The 21,924-nt window shown below is 42.0% G+C and overlaps 1 protein-coding gene across 4 annotated transcripts in view; it reads right to left on the reverse strand.

Annotated features, from left to right (window-relative positions):
- Positions 1 to 1,649: 1,649 nt before the first annotated feature.
- The window catches only part of mgat4c (mgat4 family member C), a 109,645-nt gene continuing 89,370 nt past the window's right edge, over positions 1,650 to 21,924 (reverse strand). For 3 of the 4 annotated variants that reach the window (XM_035524882.2, XM_081716786.1, XM_081716785.1), the window contains 3 exons: positions 6,788 to 6,939; positions 5,266 to 5,413; positions 1,650 to 5,044 (listed from right to left, as the gene is read on the reverse strand). In XM_035524882.2, the coding sequence (XP_035380775.1) occupies positions 3,888 to 5,044; positions 5,266 to 5,413; positions 6,788 to 6,939 (1,457 nt within the window). In that variant the 3' untranslated portion in view covers positions 1,650 to 3,887. The remainder of the gene's footprint in view (positions 5,045 to 5,265; positions 5,414 to 6,787; positions 6,940 to 21,924) is intronic. The other variant, XM_081716784.1, reaches the window with a different exon arrangement.

Below are 21,924 nucleotides of genomic sequence, written 5' to 3' on the forward strand. Positions count from 1 at the left end.
TGATTTTCCACACCTGTCCCTCGTTTAGTTCATGTATTTAAACCCTGCCTTGTGGCCTTGGACTTGGCTGTTCGTTGTTTATTTGAATGGTTGCGTTTATGTGGTTGTTTACGTCATTACGTGTAGGTGTTTCTTTGAATGGTTGCATTTCTGTGTTTGGTGAATATTTTTGAAAGCCCGTATATGTATGTATTGAAGTTTGTAACCTTCGTGTGTTTTGTTCGTTTGATTATGTATCGTCGTACGCTCCGTATAGGCTGTATGACCCTGGACCGTTATAACGCCTCTGATTTTGGATTTGCCCATCTCGCTTTATAATCTCGCTCTTCTCCGCACATGCGTCAGCCTCACCGTTACATTAAATTCAGCCCTGGCCAAATGCATTTACATTTAGTATGTAAATGTGTCTTATTTTAACAAAAGAAGAAGAGAATTATGTGTAGATTTGTGTACTAGTTTCAGCAGTATCCATTCAGGCAAAGGCTCATTAATACATTAACTACACATCAGACTAGAGAGGTCAATTCATGCAGGGGACTGAAGGACTGTGTGTGAGGTAGATAAAGTACATATACAGTGGATTAATTACCCTTCAAGGTTCAATCATCTCTGAATATTACAAATGATTTTCTCAGTCCTTTGTTACCAAGCATCAAAGATGCAACCTTGCTGCACCTTTTATTTCTATTACAGGCAAAGGGGATATTGCAGTATGCTGCAAGTAGCCCGAGAGCTTTGTTGGAAATGAGCGTTAATCTCTGTGATAAACAGTAGCATTTACTGGAATAATTGTTATTTTTCCTTGATGAATACTTTAATGTTCATTTGTTAAAAATAAGCACAAGTGGTTGGATTGCAAGCCAAGCTTTCTTCATTATCATTCTAAAACACAGTGACTTAAGAGGATTTGCCAGTTTCAAATGACCTTTCGAAAGGCTTTGGAAGAACACTTATTGTCTCTGTCTCCACTGGCCGTGTTCTCCAAAAGCCCCCACCTTCTGCAAGGCAATTAGCCCCCACATCTGTCTCTACTGCCCCACCCCCAACCATGACAGATTTATAACCCAGGTAATCTTGTGTAAATTAGGGCTAAACTCTAAAATTTGAAGATGTGCAGGTTATGGCAGTTTGTTGCATCAGTGCTATTGATCTGTGCATACGGTGAGCTATGTGTGCTCTGTATGGCTGTCATTACATTCAGATTAAATTGCCTTAGAACATTTCTAAGAATTTGAATTCATTCCAAGTGCATTTTGGTCTTGGTTTTCTACCCTTTTGTATACCTGAAGCACAAGCAATCAATCAGGACTGTAGGCAGGACTGTCATTCTGTGAGATGATCATTTCTGACTGAAAACTAAAAGCTCCTACATAAATAAGGTATATGCTGGTTTTCTTAAAGTGAGGGTTGTTGCAGCTTTGAAAATGGTTCTTAACAAGTTTCTGAGTCGGGAATAAAGCTAGTTTGGTTGGCAACTGTGAAGATGATACGCAAAATTATGGCACGTTCTGACAGATGTCTACTGCATTTGCATTTGGAAGACACCTTTAGCACATTTTTAGTGAGACTGTTAGTTAACTGGCACTACTTATACATGTGTATCACAGTTTAAAATTAATATATATTCATTATATACTGTGCAATGTGTTTGCATCAAAAAAGCTAAAACAATGAACTGAACCAAGGAAATACACCCAAAAGGCCTCAGTGCAGTACATTCATTAAGTATGTATTAAAATAGCACAATTTTTGTGAATATATAGATGAATAACACATGAGCAAACGTCTGCCTTGGGTCACGTTGTGGTAAAAGCCAATAACATTTGTGACTGGTTCAAGAATCCAAACCTACTTTAAATGCCACATAAGTTAATGTTTATTTGTCGGTGGTGTGTGTGGTGGGGGTTAAAAACAGAATGGCCTGTTTTAACTTGTAAACACTGGTATATCAAAACAAATACAGGCCTGGAAGCATGGGAGGACACAGGTCCTGAGAATATTCCAGAAAAATAATTGACTTCACTTCTCAGACTGTGTGTGTGTGCGTTTTGGCGTGTGGGTGTGTACATGCATTTGTGGTGCACACATTTTATCTCAAAAGAGTATTCTTTTAACTCTATGAAAAGCTAGTGTACACAGAAAAAAAGAGCAGAACTGGATATTTTTCCCAGATCTATGGCATTCATGTTTGTTTCCATACATCTTTGATTCAATTTGTATTTAGGTACAATATACAAGGCAAACAGATCTAATGATACATGTAAAAAAATATATGTCATTTTACAATATTCATACAGTACCATGTGACAAACGATGTGATGAGAGAATACAACATAAATATACATCAAAAAGACATTCTCTTCACTTAAAGACCTAGACAGCACTCCAAGTGTAATGTCATCCGTTGTAAACAGCATTTATATCAAATTACAAACTGAGTACAGTACAATGCCAATCAGGTTCAAAGTGCAGACAATTTGAAAACAAGAAATAAAGCCTAAACTGAATTCCAGGATTCCTCGCTTCCGGGCCCTTCTTGCTCCGCTGAGTGACATGTTTTCAAGTAGTTCATTATGAAGCCAGCAGAGAGCTTCCAGCAATCCTGTCGGTATGAATTTGAATACCCACCTGGTGCTTTCTCAGGTGGTTCTGTCTACGCTGACAAAAGCCCCCATTCATCCAGCAAAAGAAAACACCTCGCCTGATCAGGAAATGGTGGTCTCACCAGGGCTAAGATATGTCTGGGGGTAGTCTGCGTAGACTGTAGTCTGCACAGTTTTCACTAGTCCTATCATACTATGTAAACGTTTATTTAGTCTGATCCTGTTTTTTCTGTAAGCAGGGCTAATGTCAGTGAATGCAGAAGACATAAGGTCAGTGATGGGCCGAAGTAGATTGATCTAGGTGATAGAGGAGAGAGTGATAAACACAGGGGAGGGTGGGGGGTGGGGGGAGGTATTACTGTTGTGACTGAACACGGGGAACGCCAAAACAAAATCCAATTTACCTGGATAATATTGTGCTGAGGCAAAACGAGGCCAAAGGAAAAAGAAGGGGAGAGCAGTCCAGCTCGTTTGGCACTGTACCGTTCAATCACGAGCCTTCAGAGGATGGCTCAGATGAAACGGGGGTCCGGGGCCATGCTTTCGAAGGAAAACACTGACAAACTACACACTGCAATCTCAAAACACTAGTCTAAAGGTGACCCTCTGGGCCTAAGGTTGATTGAATAAAATGACTTTTTTTTTGCTACCACTCAATGGGAAGACAATAAGAACAGCTGTCGACTAAATTCATGCCACAATACATTGTATATTCAATGTTGCATTGACCATGTGCTTGCTAATATGATGGAAGGATAAGGAAACTGTCAACTAAAAAAACAAACAACAACAAAAAATTTTGGGGGAAATATTACAAATCAAAACTATGAACAACAATAACATCAGCAACAACAACAACAAAAGCTTGCTTAGAGATGCTTTTTTGTGAAGGTTTCAGCAGGTCATGAGCACGTTACTGCACCTCCCAAGACTGCGGCTGGAACTGAATAAGCCACCCACTGCCCAGCGAACAAAACCTGGACAGCTTGGCTGCTGAGGTTTTCAGCTGAAGAGATGTGGAATAATCAGGGAAAAAGGATAAGCCAAAGAGTAATATCATTCTTGAAGTGTTGGTGGTAAAGTCATCAGAAAAATATGAATCTTTGACATGTGGCATGTACTTCCATATATACTTAAAGTGTGAACCAAAGGGTTCTCTGATATTAAAAAAGAATAAATAATATAATAAATAGAAAACTGAATAAAAAGATAAATAAAGAGCAAACTGAACAACCGATTGTTGTGCCTTTGTGTGATGGATATTGTAATGGTCCACACCAGTTCTCACTGACTTGGAGTCTGTGTAGTCCACAGGCATATGCTTCTGATGATCAGCCATTCTTTCTGGTTCGCTGTAACAACAATGCGAACACACTCTATGTCAAAAGCGATCTTATGGTCCACGTGGTTAACCTCGATGTTCCCATTCTTAAACTCCCCTAGTGTGATGTAGGAGGAGCACTGCTTGCCTTTTTTGGTTCCCACCAATTTCTCCCCAACTTCCAAAGCTCCATGGTGCAAAATGTCATTTTGCCGATCGTCCGTCCCGGTGGCAATCTTTATCTTACTGATTTTGGTGGCCTTGTTGAAGACTATGACGTAGAAGTCGCCGGTGGAAGGCGCCTTGCCCCAGAAATATTCATCCACACTACTATATGCTTTGGCTGCATCATAGCTCTCAAACACATTAATGTTTGTGTACAGCGTGGCAGGCGGGTTGTCTGGGATATCAAGTGAGTCTTCCTCAAAATCGTCGTCTTTTAGTTTGTTCTCAGCCCCCTTGTAAGATGAGTAGTATCCCATGTGCTGGAAGAGGGATGGCTTGAAGCGTATCACATCCTTCTGGGCCAGTAGGCCTCGGAAATGGATCAGGAGCCAGTCGCAGGGCATCTCCTGATAGAACATGAGCAGGAAATGTGCAAGTCGGGAAAGATCTCGCGAGTGGTAAAGCTTCCCGATGTAGCCCAGCTTGGAGAACTCCAGTGTCACCCAGTACGAGCCCTCTCTGGACGTGATCACCTTCTTCAGTGCCGTGAGGAAGTTCCGTGAGCATCGCACGTCGTCCTCCAGCATCACGTAAAAGTGAGAGAGGTTGGCACAGAAGTTGAGGAGGAAAGCGTAGTCCACATTCTGCTTGGAGCGGAACCGCACCCGGTCCTCTGGGTCGTTGTAGTTTCGCTTTAGCCCATCCAAAGACGGGTAATACTCCTCGGGTGCGTGAATGATCAGAAGACGACCTGCAATAATATGGTGACCGAATTTCCTGGAGATCTCTTGGACCAAGCTCTCACACCAAGCCAGGTCGAAGTCTGCAAGGTGGACCACCACAATGATCTCTTTGAGCTCCTCATAGCTTGACTGGTCAAAAATGGATTTGATAGTCTCCAGAAGGTAATTTCCTCGTTTCCTTTTCACTGATGACAGTCCAATCGTGAGATACTCTATTAAAGGGGGAAAGAGAGTAAATGTTATATCCCAAACCACCCACAGAGGATTACATTGCTCATCACTGCACAGCACTTTGCACGTTTTATTGTGTCAAATTAAAACTCACTTTCTTTTTAGCATTTTTTTTTTCTTGAACCTCATTCAAAAGAGACACCATGCAATATTATATAACTTTATGAGTTATGTAATACACATAAAGAATAAATCACAATACTTTTTCGAGGCAAAGGAGTTCCAGCCAGGTAGCGATATGTCACATTAATGGCTCCAGAGAAATTGGTGATGTCTTTGAAGGTGTGAACGTATCGCTCAGAATTTAGCGGGTGCATAGACGCCTCCCTCAACTGTCGTTTGTCCTCCTCCTTCAGCGGGAACAACACAGTCACATTCCCATGGGGAATTATTCCAGGTGGGTGGTTTCAATTATAACACAGACAGCCTCTTTAAATACTTCATGAAACAGTACCATGCACTCAAATTATAAGCAAAAATTATATGAAAGGGAAATACTGGTGCACGTTTAAACTGATAGAAGAGGTCTCTTTTTGGGGGGGGGCTTTTATTTTGTCTTTTATTGAGTTTCTTCCAAGCACATTCACTATATCCAACAGCTTGAGGCTGGAGTTTGATAAATGGTTAGTTTTACTCAAACAGATGCCATGTTGGCCAAGCTAAACCATGAATCCAACGGCAGGCTGCTGCGTGTGTTGGATGGAGAAGGCTGCACTGTAACTGGAGACTGCAGATCAAACGTAAATTTTACAGATTCTAGATTTTGTTCCTGACTGCACACTGGTTTATTTATCCCAGTATGGACTCAGGAGTAGGTTGTACATAGCTGCACTATGAGGACACTTTTGGAAAGGCCAGAGTCTCATTACTGCAGTATGTGTTAATAGACCCCGCCCCCTGAGAATAGCAAAACTAGGCCGTGGATGGTACCACAGTTTTCTCAAACTTTACATTCATTTAGTTTTATACAATATCAGTCGGCTTAAAGGGTACATCATAGTGTGCTTTAACGTGATCAGAGTGCACACATCTGTGATAATGGCTCAGAAAACTCAGAAATACAGTTTGTTAAAAACTCTTTAATAATTCAAAATACAAATACATGACACGGTATGATCCCAAAGTTTTGATCATAAACTTGGCCTCATAAATTACAAATGAGACTCCTGAATTTTGACAGCATCATTAAATTTCAAACATGATGCATTTGGAGTGCAGATAATTTACACACATGCAACATAAAATAAAAATCAATGCATATAATTACAGCACCTTTATACCAGGCCTTGTGAAAATGTGAAAACTACTTTCATAGATTTGCTAATTTAAAAAAAAGTAAATAAATAAACCATTAGATGGTGCAAATGGAAGCAAGATTTGTGGACAGAAGCCTGTCTGTATAGGCCAATGACATGCCTTCAGAAATAGCCTGGATATATGCATTACAACCTGTGAAGTCATTCCATATTACATATATTTATGGTGAATAATAGTCGTTTTGAGCTTTGTCAGCTTAAACAATATTGTTGCAGTCTATTAGATAAGTATTTTTCCTGTGCTTGCCGTGGTTATTTAATGAAACACGCTTCAGGTTCACGTGGCCCTAGCACAGTGCAGTCGAACGGAGCACAGCAGCTAAGTACACGAGGTAAAGGTTATATAAACGTGCTCGATTCATCTGCGCGTGTGCAACCTGCAGGTGCTGATGAGCATGGGGTACTCACTAGCACGTAGCCGTCCTCCATGTAGAGGTTTATGAAAAGCAGAAAAGTAATCAGCACCACCAGAAAGGGAATGGTAGAGCGCTTCCGGAAACATCTCATCCTATCCAGGTACTTTAGCAGAGTCCTCATGGCGCGGGCGCTACCTGTCAGATCTGCCAACAGAGAAACACAGACACACAAAGCTGGCTTGAAAACTGAAGCGCATCGTCACCGTGCGGCTAAATATAGGGCCACCCGGGAACACCGGGTTTTAAAAACGTCTCTGTAGATTTGATTGAGTAAAAGATATTTTCACCAAATATCCATGCTATGGACCGGGATCAGACATTCTGAATGAATGAAACGCTCTGTAGCCAAAAGCACGCGCCACGTTAGTGTTCTCAGCAGTGGTCCAGGCAGACGTGTGTCTACTGCTGTTAAGAATGCTTAATAGTTAGCCAAGAAAAGGGAAGACAACACACAAGAGTTGCAAATGCTGTCATTATGTGAAGTTTATTTCTTGCATGCAGAATGTTCGTACAACAATACAATCTTCTGACTCATCACACTAAAATGTGGAAAAAATGAAAATTATCAATATAAATACTTTATGTATACAAATAAATTACACACATGTGGGGAAAAAAAAACAAAAAAACAAAACAAAAAAAAATTTTTTTGCATGTTTGTCACACTTAAATGTTTCAGATCAAACAGATAACAAGTAAACAAAATGCAGTTTTTAAATGAAGGTTTTTATTATTAAGGGGAAAAAGAAATCCAAACCTACATGGCCCTGTGTGAAAAAGTGATTACCCCCTAAACCTAATAACTGGTTGGGCCACCCTTAGCAGCAACAACTGCAATCAAGCGTTTGCAATAACTGGCAATGAGTCTTTTACAGCACTGTGGAGGAATTGAGACCCACTCATCTTTGCAGAATTGTTGTAATTCGGCCACATTGGAGGGTTTTCGAGCATGAACCACCTTTTTAAGGTCATGCCACAGCATCTCAATCAGATTCAGGTCAGGACTTTGAGTAGGCTACTCAAGTCTTCATTTTGTTTTTCTTAAGCCATTCAGAGGTGGACTTGCGGGTGTTTTGGATCATTGTCCTGCTGCAGAACCCAAGTGCGCTTCAGCTTGAGGTCACGAACAGATGGGCGGACATTCTCCTTCAGGATTTTTTGGTAGACAGCAGAATTCATGGTTTCATTTACCACAGCAAGTCTACCAGGTCCTGAAGCAGCAAAACAGCCTCAGACCATCACAGTACCACCACCATATTTTACTGTTGGTATGATGTTCCTTTTCTGAAATGCTTTGTTACTTTTATGCCAGATGTAATGGGACATTTACCTTACAAAAAGTTCAACTTTTGCCTCATCAGTCCACAGAATAGTTTACCAAAAGTCTTGGGGATCATCAAGATTTTTTCTGGTAAAACCGAGACGAGCCTTTATGTTCTTTTTGCTCAGCAGTGGTTTTTGTCTTGGAGCTCTGCCATGCAGGCCATTGTTGCCCAGCCTCTGATGGTGGAGTCATGAACACTGACCTTAACTGAGGCAAGTGAGGCCTGCAGTTCTTTGGATGTTGTTGTGGAGTCTTTTGTGACCTCTTAGATGAGTCGTCGCTGTGCTCTTGGGGTAATTTTGGTCGGCCGGCCACTCCTGGGAAGGTTCACCACTGTTCCATGTTTTCGCCATTTGTGGATAATAGCTCTCACTGTGGTTCGCTGGAGTCCCAAAGCTTTAGAAATGGCTTTATAACCTTTTCCAGACTGATAGATCTCAATTACTTTGTATCCCTCTTGTTCCTGAATTTCTTTGGATCACAGTATGCTGCCTAACTTTTGAGGATCTTTTGGTCTACTTCACTTTGTCAGGCAGGTCCTATTTAAGTGATTTCTTGATTGAGAACAGGTGTGACAGTAATCAGGCCTGGGTGTGTCTGGGGGGGGGGGGGGGAGGGGTTCATGTAGGTTGTAGGTTTGGATTTTTTTTTTCCCCTTAATGATAAAAACCTTCATTTAAAAACTGCATTTTGTGTTTACTTGTGTTATCTTTATTTATATTAATATTTACATTTGTTTGATGATCTGAAACATTTAAGTGTGACAAACATGCAGAAAAATAAGATATCAGGAAGGGGGCAAACACTTTTTCACACCACTGTATATCTGACAAAGATTCCAGGTGAACAACTGTAGTGTATATTGAAGTGTGTATTGAAAATCGTACACAAATTTCATAAGGTATGCAAGTACAAAAGTGCATGTTTAAATCATAATACTCAAGCCACATATTTCTAAAGTTCCAAGGGTATAGATGACTTCTTTTTCTTTGAGTTTCCTAATTTCACTGTTGTATGACTTTAATACAGTGTCCATTAGTATTAAAATGTCTTGACACTGGAAGGGACAAATTCTTAATTCTGATGGTCTGAAGGTGTTCAAAAACTGATCAGCAGGCCTTCTCTTGGTGTCTCCCGTGTAAAGCTGATTACATCTCTTACAAGTAATACAGCAGACAAACTCCCACAGTGATGCATGGGGAGGAATGGGGGATGACAATTCATCCGTTTGTGCCAGTTAGTTCAGTGGATGCATTAATAAGGGTACATGTAGCACATCTGGAGCTACTTGCAGGCTACAGTACCACATTTATTATCTGAACGGTAATGTTTATCTCACTCTTAACGAGCATCTTTGATGTTTTTGTCTCGTCTGTAGGAGATTAGTGGAGGATCCTTAAAAGGGTGACATGGTCTCAGCATCGTCCTGGAGGATTCTGACGTGTTTCAGTATAATATCAGTTACTGTTTTATTTGTAGGATGATAAGTCAGCACCTTAACAGCAGACTGTTTATAGGTCAGTGCGTCCACTCTCTGAACAGAGAAAACACAAGAAATGGCGTCATCTATGACTTTAGTAGGAAACCCACAGTTTTGAAAATATTCACGCTTTCCATACATTATACTTATACTTTATATACTTTACACACACATACACACACACACACACACACACACACACACACACACACACAAACAAATTGTCCTTGAAAAGTGCTGGGGACAAGACAAGAATTCCGACTGGGTGTTGCATGCAGCTACACCTCAAATTCATGTTCCCTTTAAAGAATCAAGTCCTCAGGCACACATGTTCACTGAAGATGAAACCGCTGAAGTTTCCTGAAAGGAAGAGGTTCACTAAAGGTTTCATGTCCACATTTGTTAATCCTACTAGTGTTGAACAATACACGTATCGGCACGATGGTTTAAAACATAATATACTACAATTGTTTTCTATTTATTTCGATTAAAAATAATTGATCTAGTTTCACAAAATCTCAGTGGTACATTGTTTATTAACTCAGCATCGTGTGACAAATTTCAGTGCAAACATTTTCTGATTCTCAGTAGGAACATAATACATTTTGTTTTATTGACTAAAACAAGCATATGAATACTAGAATTACTATATAATAAATGAAGCAAAAATAGATTATAGAGGAAAGACAAATATTTTCATATTTACAGTTTCAAAAAGTGGTCCCCAACATCCGTATCACGTCACATCACTGACTCCTCACTGACTTTGTCTAAGCTGTGTCTAACTGTGAGGTTAATCTCGAGGTCCGCTTGGCATTAGTAGACTCAACTCAGCACCACTTATCCGCCCATGTTCCCTGGAACGGCATTCCGATCAATCCAGTATGGGGAGAAATGGAAAAATAGCGCTACGGATCATGAGAGGACGGCGTGTCTGATTATTTCGGCAGCCTTCATCAGATGAAAAGTGGGAAATGGACATTGTAGTTATCATCTTCGCACACAGATAAAGACATCAGAGAGACTCGGATTACTCTTTTCAAACTCATATTACACTGAGTAAGAGAAGAACAGCGATAAAATGGGAGTGTTTTTCGAGAACAGTATTATTTTTTTTTACTGCTAACCACCAGGGACTTCTAATGGAAGACGACACACCCACACGGCAGATTCCAGGGCCAGATATATATCGACCCGGCTGACCGCCAGTCCGCTTCAGCGGGAAAGAGCGTGAGGGCAGTCGATTGCTACCTAAACTAACAGCACTTAATGTATTCAGACCACCCATTTGGGCATTTCAGTATCTCTGTAAATATCAGAAATAATGAACAAATGACCTTTACCTTACAGTTTTTAAAGCCCATTATGATAATAACAGTTTTCAAAATGACAGCAAATCTAACGCACTTGAGGCGCAGCTGTCTCTGCTTGGAGATGACCCTCGTTCAAAGACTGTTCCCTTGTTCTCCGTGTGAGCGTGGCATTCAATATTCCCAAAATCACTTGGTTTAAGACTGCATGAAAAGAGACTTCATGTCACCTGCTACCAAAAACAAATGCAGGCTGCATTTGCTAAAATGACTCACGTCCCTGATATGAGAAAATGCTTTCTCACCATGATAAATAGTTAATTAGATTATCTAAGATCTAGCTGAGGTTTACGCATGATTGAGCATGTTGCTTATGTAACGTATGAACCTTACTTCTGTTCGCCAACAGAAACACATTCAAAATTGATTTCCTTTTCACTTTAGCAAAAGATCCCGAAATCATAAAAAAGATTTCTACAGTGCTAATCCTTTATAGGACTTCTACAATGCTGTCAGCAGCTGAGGAGCATGGAGATATTCTCAAGGACTACAGGCCCGAACCTTTCCTCACCAACTGTTAATAAACAGAGAAAAATATAATCTGCACCAGAGAAAAATCACTTTGCCAGACCAATGGAGGTTTACTGCACAATTACACAAGTGGATGGTTTTTAAATTTTCTAGTTCATGCTGTTTTGCGTCTGATGCGGTGCCGAGTTTGGGCCATGATAATGCAGATCAATGGTGAATCTGGCTCCCCTCGGCTCTCTGTGCTGGTGGAGCTGATCTGGAAACAGCCGTGGGACATCGTGGCTTCACACTCTAACTGGTGATGCAATGAAACAGACCAGAGTAAGACTGAAGGTGCCTCATTTCACATATAAGTCAGCACAAAATGTATCCAGGAAAGCAGGGCAACAAAGTCCATAATAACACAGAGATCCATCACGCAGTGGTCTGAACCTGCACCTGTGGATCTTACAGTGTGAACCTACGCGAGTGCACCTCACAGTGAGAACCTACACGAGTGGATCTCATTGTGTGAACCTACACAAGCGGACCTCACTGTCTGTATCTAAACAAGCGGACCTCATTGTTTATGAGCATGCATGCACTTATAATGCACTAAAGCGAACCTTATGCTAACCCAGCCTCTGAAACCAGAGTTGCTCTGCATGCAGATGCCAGTCTGAAGAATCTGGACCAAAAATTCTACAGAACACATTCCTTCATTGATCTAAGATTCTTTCAAATTATTTAAACTCATTCACAGGTTTTAAAAAAGTGTTTGAAAAACCTTGATAAAAAAAATGAAAAAGGCTTTGAAAGCAGCGCCCTGGTTATGTCTTTCATCCCCCTCAGATTTCCTTGTAAAATGTTGAAATGTATTTGAGATGGACTAGCTCATGACAAAATGTCCATTAGAAATGTATTAAGCTGAGTTCACCCATGAGGCTGACACTTTCATCAACAGTCAAACAAATTCTCAAAGGTGGACAGAAACCAAACATTGATTAATCCAACACACACATTTTTTTCCTCTGACCCAAACCTCCAGTTCTGTTTTCAGTACACAACCATTGTACTTTTAGCCAATGCCTAACTGGTTTGGTCAGGAGCCAGAAATCACAAGAAAACCAAGATGCAAATGTTTGCCTTCTGCCAAAGAACTCACTTCAGAAGAGTTTTACCCACGCGCATCTTGGTAATAATGATCTGTGTCACCTTCTGACAGCACACAGTGAGCAACAGGCTCCATGAGACCGAGTTCATCTCATAAGAACAGAAATGACTTCTCTGTTTGCTGGCTCAGTTTTCTTTTACACACACGACTGTCTGTAGTATCAGGTCAATGCAACAGTGCCCCAGGAATTCACAGGTCTTGTAGTTGCAGGTGTAAAAATAAATAATTATCTGGCATTATCTATAGCATTGGACTCCATACAACCCTGGATTCTTGAAATGCTTTTCTCTTTAATTAGGATTTTTGTGTGCTCCATGAGTCAGATTCCACTGTAGCATCAAGAAACCAACCTCTTACAGCAAAACCAAATAGGGCTTGGTCAGTTATACAGGCAGGCTCAGGTTGGTCAGTTATACAGACATGTCAGGTTCGTCAGTTATACAGACATGTCAGGTTGGTTAGTTATACAGACATGTCAGGTTGGTCAGTTATACAGGCATGTAAGGTTGGTCAGTTATACAGACATGTCAGGTTGGTCAGTTATACAGACATGTCAGGTTGGTTAGTTATACAGACATGTCAGGTTGGTCCGTTATACAGACATGTCAGGTTGGTTAGTTATACAGACATGTCAGGTTGGTCCGTTATACAGACATGTCAGGTTGGTTAGTTATACAGGCATGTCAGGTTGGTTAAACTCAGACTCACAAATGGGTTATTTTCATACCTTCCCTTATACATCCAACCTTCCAAACACACCATACACACCCGAACAGGAATCATCTTTACACGCCCAGTTTACCCAGCAAACAGCATGACCACAAGAAGAATCACAGTCCAGGTGCCACAACAGCACAAACATGCATTTTCCTAAAGTTTATTTTTCCCAACAAACTTCTCAAAGATGTTATCTGAAGTTCTCAAGGAGGTTACCTGAACTTCTCAAAGATGTTACCTGAACTTTCAGGTAATACAGAAATCCTGCAGTACACACTTTCTCTCAAATCTAAATAGCACGGTGAAAGTCTGCATCGGCTGAAACGTGTCGCGATCATTTCAAACTTGCCGTGCACCTCGCCTTAATGCGGAAAACCTAGATGGAGCCGGCAGGAGGGAGAAAAAGCCATTTGGACTGAGAAAGAAACAGATTCATAAAGCTGGCAGTAGAAATCAATTCCTCCACATGTGATCTTGTTATCTGTTCTATATAATTTCCTCTGGATGCGCTGCACCTCGCTGATACACACTGGTGTGTTACAGCTCTGTGCAAATAATCAATTAGAGCTGCAGCCTCTGCGGCACCCAGCTCTCACTGTATCACTGCTTCAGCGTAAATCGCCGTCGTCTTCTCAACAAAAGCATTAAAAAATAGGGGACTGCTACAGGCTGAAATGACCAGAGCTGCAGTACACAGAAGAAAAGAGATTGCTTCCATTTTTGGGAGGGTGGAGGGGTGGGGGCTTAATCAGTTTTAAAACCATGTTCGGGCATCGGGGGAATAAAAACACGGCTTAAAAGCAGACATAAGTGACTCTAAAACATACAGTCGATGCGGAGAACAAGTGATAATGGCGGTATGCTCTTCTCGGTCATAGTGGAAGCAACTAAAAGCCTGTAATTTGGGTCTACAGTAGAAGACAGGGCCCATATAAAGCACTGATTGATCATTTCAACTGCCCAAAGTAGTGACTAACTTACATTATTTATTAATAGTTTAAAATGGTTCAATGGAACAACCAATTAAAAGAATTAATTATGCCACTGGGCATTCTGCTGTTAACCCATTAATATCACGGTGTAAGAACTCTGATGTTCAGCTGCATTGTGTGTATTGATGGGTTGCTGCAAAGGCTAAAATTGCAAGTTGTTTTGCTTGCAATGGCAATATCAATGGTCATTAACATAAGCAGTAACATGAAGTCGAGTGCCATTGCAATCAGCATATACACTGATACCAAAAAGAAATATTTTTCTTTCATCAGTGTCAATACAATCTGTTCCTGAATGTATGTATGTCAGTGAGAGGGAGAGAGAGCGAGGGGGAGATTTTGTTTGTTCAGAGGTGCTGGAACTGTATCTCCTGACACAGGTTTTACTCATTGCCTTACTCTCAGACGTTAGGAGACTCTCTGGAGAGGCACACAGTCCTACTGCAGTGCCTCCAGTCAATGCATGTAAACACACTGTCAACAGCTACTGCTCATGCAGTCACACGCATGCACACACTCACACACACAGACACACACACACACACACACACACATACACACACACACACACACACACACACACACACACACACACACACACATACACACACACACACACACATATACACACACACACACACACATACACACACACACACAGACACTCACTCACACACACACACACACACACACACATACACACACACACACACACACACACACACACACAGACAGACACACACACACACACAGACACAGACATACACACACATACACACACACACACACACACAGACACTCACACACTCACTCACACACACACACACACACACACATACACACACACACACACAGACACTTACTCACACACACACAGACACTCACTCACACACTCACTCACACACACACTCACACAGACACACACACAGACACACACACACACACACACACACACACAAACCCTCTTGTCCATACATCTCTCTGACATATGTACACCCACACATATGCCTGCACCCCCCCACACACTCTTGTCTCGCTCCTCCTACACCTCACCACACTACTACCAAACCCCTACCACACCCCACCGTGCCCCAACCATGTTACTACCATTACCACTCCTATATGACAACTCTACCACACCCCTACCATGCTACCATGCTGCCATGTCCCTACCACACTCTTTCCATGTTACCACACCCCTAACACCCTGCTTAGGTACTAGTTTCACTGCTGTGCTGAAACTGACAGATGATGAACAGTGTTGAGGGTGGTGTGCACATTATGCCCAGGACCAGGTGTTCTGCAGTCTGGAAGTGTACTCAACTAGAAGATGGTCAGGCAGAACTGACAGAAAGAAGCCTGAGACTATGACAGGGGCCTAATATTCCAGAGAGCGTCTTCAGCCAATTTAGGAGTAATTCCTTCAAGAAACTCCCAGAGTACAACTAAAAAGTTATATGATAAAAAATAACACCCATCTATAATAATAAAAAATGTTTTAAAATACATTTAATTAATGATAAATAAAATTATGAAAACACACTGAATTGTATAGAACAAACCCAAAATTGAACAGAAAAAATATCTACCTATATTATCTTCTGTTATCTCCTGAAACAAAAAGCTTGAACACTTCCTAACACTTCCTATATGTCACATGACTTATCCAGCCCCAGTCCCTGTCTCTAGCCCCGCCTCCTACTCCAGCCCTGCAGAAGTTGGCCAATGGTATCGAGCGTCTGTGTGGAGCTCTGCCTCACACAGCAACTCACTCAACACCTACGAACCTACGAGAGCCTGCGTGACTACCCTTGTCAGGGGAGATTTAAATATCTCTCAAAGCTTTTCAGTCAAAACATATTTAGGCGAATGGGATCTCCAGATAATAACCTTCTAACAATAAACAACAAATCAAATCTTATTTACATATACAATAAATGGCACATTTCCAGTGTACGTGACCAGTACTGAAATATAGTCACCACATGAGCAGAACGAGGGTATCGGTGTTCAGTAATGAGCGCTGACATGAAGAAGGGCTTCTCCTGCTCATTAAACCCAACGGCAGGCTCTGCGGGGGGATTTGTCCCCCCGCGGCCCCTGTGAGCCACACGGCTCTCTGCCTTTACAGGAAGAGCCAGACTAGAAGGGCTTTGAAATCCAATGAGCGGTGAGCATAATGAGGGCGAGGGGTGTGGAGCCTGGCTGTCGAGCCCATTAGCACTTTGACCTGGATTACGGAGCAGCCTGTGAGGAGGTAGGAGGAGCTGTGCTCTGTTCCCACCCTCGCCACCACTTCACGTGCTTCTTTAACGTCCCTTTTCCCAGCTTTGTCTTTTTTCGTTCTTATTTTTGTCCCCTTTCTTTTTGGCTACGGCATGAGTTCACGTGTGCCGTCCGCCCACGCTCTGGGTCACGCTGCGCGCGAGGCTTCTCTTCACGGGAGCTTTGTGGGTGCTGGGACACATCTGTGGGCCTCGCACATACCGTAACATCACACCACCTGTACTCAGTGGCGTGGTGATAACATCATTCAACATTAACACCTACTGGTCACATGAGTTCAGGCTCCGATGCTTTCTTGGCCTCAATAGGACAGCATGCATGTGGTACCCTTTCTTGTCCAAAATCTCTCCCCCCCTCCCCCGCTCTCTCTCTCTCTCTCTTCTCTGTCTCTCTCCATTTATGATGTAAGGCTAAAGGTACATGCTGTTTGCCTAAAAGCTCTGGAAAAAGCCAAGGTGACTAGTGGGTCATAAGTTCCAAAATGAGAAAATGGCTGTGGGGCAGCAGGCATCCAGTGCCAGATAACAGGAGGAAAAGCAGAAGAAAGCACTATCTCCCCTCAGCACATTTACTGAAGAGAGTCCAGGGCTCCAATAGTCTCAATGGAGCAGTTCTCGTTCTCTCTCTCTCTCTCTCTCTCTCTCTCTCTCTCTCTCTCTCTCTCTCTCTCTCTCTCTCTCTCTCTCTCTCTCTCTTTCTCTCTCAGAGACGAAGACTTATGGACGTCCTCTATTTTTGCGCGTTTACAATAGCGCGTCAAAGTCGGGAGAGGAACGGATGTTTCCACACAGACAGTGAGACAGAAATGAGGTTCAGGAAAGATGAATTTCAGTTCCGTAATTTCTGTGATTCATTTAAAAATAGACCTACTGAAGGTTTTCAGAAACCGGCATTATTATCCCTTAATAACATAATCTGTACGGGAAGATCTGAGGGGAGAAAACTGTTCTGTAAACTTTCAGCTTTTCTGAAGAAATTTGAAGCATCCTATTGATCCAAATGCAAAGTATGTGCAGTGTCCAGCATCTTAAACTCTTGAAACTGTTGTACCCACACATCCAGAAATACATAGTTTTCACACAATACAGCGATTACCTACGTATACAGGAACCAGAGCATGCAGTGCACCCAACTCAGACTAGGCCAGAATGAATATCTACGCACTGAAGTGAGTAAGACCTGCTCACACAAGCTTATTACCTGAGAGAAGGGTTGCACACCTCTTCTGTGTAAACACGCCTTCCCATCCAGATACTGCAAAAGAAACGGATCTCATCTCCTCTCAGCGCAGCGCAGAAAACAGACATGCTCTCAAATCCCAAATGCATTCAACATGAATATTTGATGAGGGCTAGCATATGGCTTGCATAATCTGATTTTTTTTTTCTCTTACGTATACAATATACTTCCTAGACTCGCTGTATTAATCACCAAAGGGTGTCTGTCCTTTAAAAACAGGGACCTTCTAGAGGGTCAATTTCAGGAGTCATTATCATATGAGTTGAGCGCTACTATTGCCAGAGGACAGGACTAGATGGAGGTCTAGATTTAGGTCATTATTTCATTATGAGCTGCTCTGAGATCAGTCTCCTTTTTCCACCACCTCCCTATTAAGTTAATGACACTTAATCGTAGCCAAGATCCTTACTGAACTCCACATTACTGTTAACTACTTGTGCACAAATTCAACGTTCCAGCTGGCTTTGTAAAACAACAAAAGAGCTACGGAAACCAAAAAAATATGAATCAGACGTGACTTTTTATCGAGCTGATCAGAGCCATTTAGAATGAGGAATAAAAGCTGTTTGAGAACAAAATGATCACACCTTTGGTGTAGTATTTTCCTTGTTAGTTCTCCTTAGCATGTTACTACGATGGAATTCAATGACGCCACAGCCCGTGTGTAAAGCAATCAGACCTTAATTAATGAACACTTCACTGACATTTATGCATGTATCTATGTGCAATAATAACACTCATCTTCCACACAGTAACTTTTCTGGGTTCAAATTCCCATGATGCATTTTGATTCCCATAACAAACTCTGAAAATGAGAATCATACAAATTCCATCAACAGACATCAAGAATACTCAAGAATGCACAGATAATTACACTTTGAGCACAGCACAGACACACTGACAGCGAGATTGTACATGCTGAAAAGCGCACATCCAAAATAGCATTTGTGGAAATTAAAGAGCAAGATCTGTGGCTCTGTGTTCCTCCTGCTGCCAGTCTGCCATTCTGTCTTTGAAATGCCTTAGCAAGCCCCGGGTAAATAAAAACATCAAAACTTTGTTGTTGTTCTTAAAAGAGGGAAAAGTTTGTGCAGAATTCCAGACGGTACAGGAGCTTCCAGCGGTTGTCTGTGTGGCGGTAAACACACTCGACTGTACACATCTCAGGATTCCCAAGCCTTTGTTTAATCTTCCAGTCTGAGTCATGGAAACCTCCCCTGCCTTAGAAAGACAACAGCAGAACCAAAGCAGATCTGCTCGCGTCAGTCCAAATGAGCCAAATCAAGGACCAGTGCGAGTCTACATGCTTCAATTAATCAATTTATTAATATGAATTTTTCTAATTATCAAACTAAAAGATAGAGATTTCAAGCTTTTTTTTTTTTTTTGCCAAGATAATCTGGAACTGTATCTCTCTCTCTCACACACACACACACACACACACACACACACACACACACACACACATTAACTGCTAACAGACAGCAGATACTTGCGCTGTATGTTACAGGTCTTACACACTAAAGCTGAACGCTAAACAGGCTTTTCTTGCCCTTCTTGGTTAATAGGTGAATGATGCAAACACACGAAGACCAAACAGACTGGGATATTCTTTACTGTGCCTTCGTCCGCGTACACGGCACACATGGCTGGGTTTGGAACAGGTCAGTGCCACATGGACAGCGCGGGATGGATTGGGAGCCACTATTAGCTAATTTCCCAACTATTTCCAACCTTTCCTGGAACGAGCACGCATCACTACCGTAGTGAATCCGTTTGCAAGACAGCATGATAATGAAGAGAAAGAGCACTTTAAAAACCATTAATCTTACGCAAAACGCCTGCTCAACACCTCTAATTAGGTGGGATTTTAATAATTGGGTATGTTTAACAACAAAGCCGTTTGGTAAACACCATTGGTCATTTCTGTGGCGAAAAGCAGGAATAGATTTGATTTACTGGAATATAACCAGTTACTCTTTCTTCTGAAATAAACCTGCTTTTTCGAATGGGGCAGTGCACTGGCGTTCATCCGTACCACGAAAAGGGGAGAGCCGTTGACTCGCTGTGCGCCAACGTGTTCCAGTGCGAAAAGTGAAACAGCCCTAATATGATATTTGATTGTGAAATGTGTCATTTTTGTCAGCATGACTGCAAGGCGTGTTCGTGACCCGTTCTGTCTCTGAAACAGCCTGGTCTTTATGAACTGGGATGTTTTTACAGCATGACAGAACTGTTTCCCTGTACTGACGTGTGCATTTTAAGATTTGCGATCACCAACGAGCAATGAATAAAAAATGGGAAGGTAATAATGTCATGAATTTGCGTACTGACACAAACATGTCTCCTGCTGTAATAACTATGCATGTCCTTGTCTCGTAGCCTGGAGGAAGTGGACAAAAGTATGACAGAAGTGGTAGAATGTCTGATTATTAATCTAAGATTATGGCTACATAGATTTATTAAAACATGCCTACTTACTAGAATGTAATAGAACTGTAATCACCAATTCAAAAGTGCCATTCAAGAATCACACACACACACACACACACACACACACACAAATACTTTACTATGCCTGGGATAATTATTCTACCGTATCTACACACAAACAAATAAACAATCCCATACAAGCCTGTGCATCTTACAATCACAGAGGGCTTATGGGAATAAAGTGGATTCTGACACTGATTGATTAAGAAGGCCACAAATGTTTCATAGTTTGCCTTTCGCTAGGATACTGGCATAGCTCAAATGTGGAGCAGTAGAGAAACACAACATCAATTTCACCATCAGTCTCTTTTAGGGTTCCACAAATGGACCAATCCAGTGGGTCCAGTCCAGGGCTCCAGGTCAACCAGAATCCCTCATGGAAATGCGGCTACTGACATTTATGGCTAATACGACCTGCCAATGTCATTATTAACCTGTGTGGGTCAGTGCTTGGGTCAGTGTGTGGGAAACCCTCACGACCACTGGGAGCTGTGTGTAGCCATATATATACGGGAAAGAAAAGCATGACTTCACTGTGCAATGATGGACTTCAGCAGGAAGTGCATAGGTGGGACCCTCTAGTGTAACACACACAGTCCCCTGGGGAACGGGACACGTTGGCCAGATGGACTTCATCAGCTGTGCAAGCAGAGAGCTGCTGAACTCTTCACGCAGACCACATGCTTCATATTCAAATTTCACACAAACACTTGAATTTCATTCATATACATGCCACAGGATCTGAGCAGGGTCATTCTCCTCTACCTTGGTGCTGTATCTCACTCTGACCTCAGACCTTCCTGCCTCCTCACAGATGTTTCTGTACACTATACCAGCCACTTACTTATGGCTTTGCATGTGTGCCCTGCCTGCTGGCATCTTGCATCCCGCTGTTATGTGCTGGATTGTCTCAGGGGCATCTTTGTGTGTGTGTGTGTGTATATAAAACACATATATGCACCTTGACATAGTTTCTGAACGTTTCTGGAACTGTGCTACGCTAGCTTAGCATTTCATATATGCCACTAATATAAATCACAGAGGCATCTGCACTCATTATGTTTCTTCTCTCATTTGTTAACTTTGTCAACTATCTGTGAAAATGTGTGTGTGTGTGTGTGTGTGTGTGTGTGAGAGAGAGAGAGAGAGAGAGAGACCATTGTCATAGATTGCCATTACTGCTGTAATTGTGCAGGCACAAAGAGATGGCTAAAATATTTGAGAATGTGGAGCGTGTAAACAGAAGTGTGATTGGGCAAAAACAAACCTGCTGTAGTGGAGGGGAGTTGGAGTTTCCTGTGCTTCTGCCGCTGGTTTATTTATGGGCTGAGGAAGACAGGGCTTGGCAGAGAACGGACACCATGCTTATCCCCTTCCCCGATGCAGTGGGGGATGGCCTCACATTAAAGATGTATGGGGACCCAGGCGTTGAGTTTAAAGTTCTCCACGCTTTGTGCTGGCCTGTTGAAATATTCATGACCTACCCTGCCTGTGGAGGCTACACCACATCGAGTTAATCTCCACGGAGACAGAGGGTGAACAGGCTCACGGCAAACCAACCACGGCCTCAGCTGATAAAGGATGCTCGAGTCGTAAGTTGTTTG

Source organism: Electrophorus electricus, chromosome 6, assembly GCF_041902795.1.
Source record: "Electrophorus electricus isolate QZ-2024a chromosome 6, ASM4190279v1, whole genome shotgun sequence".
Classification (NCBI taxonomy): domain Eukaryota; kingdom Metazoa; phylum Chordata; class Actinopteri; order Gymnotiformes; family Gymnotidae; genus Electrophorus; species Electrophorus electricus.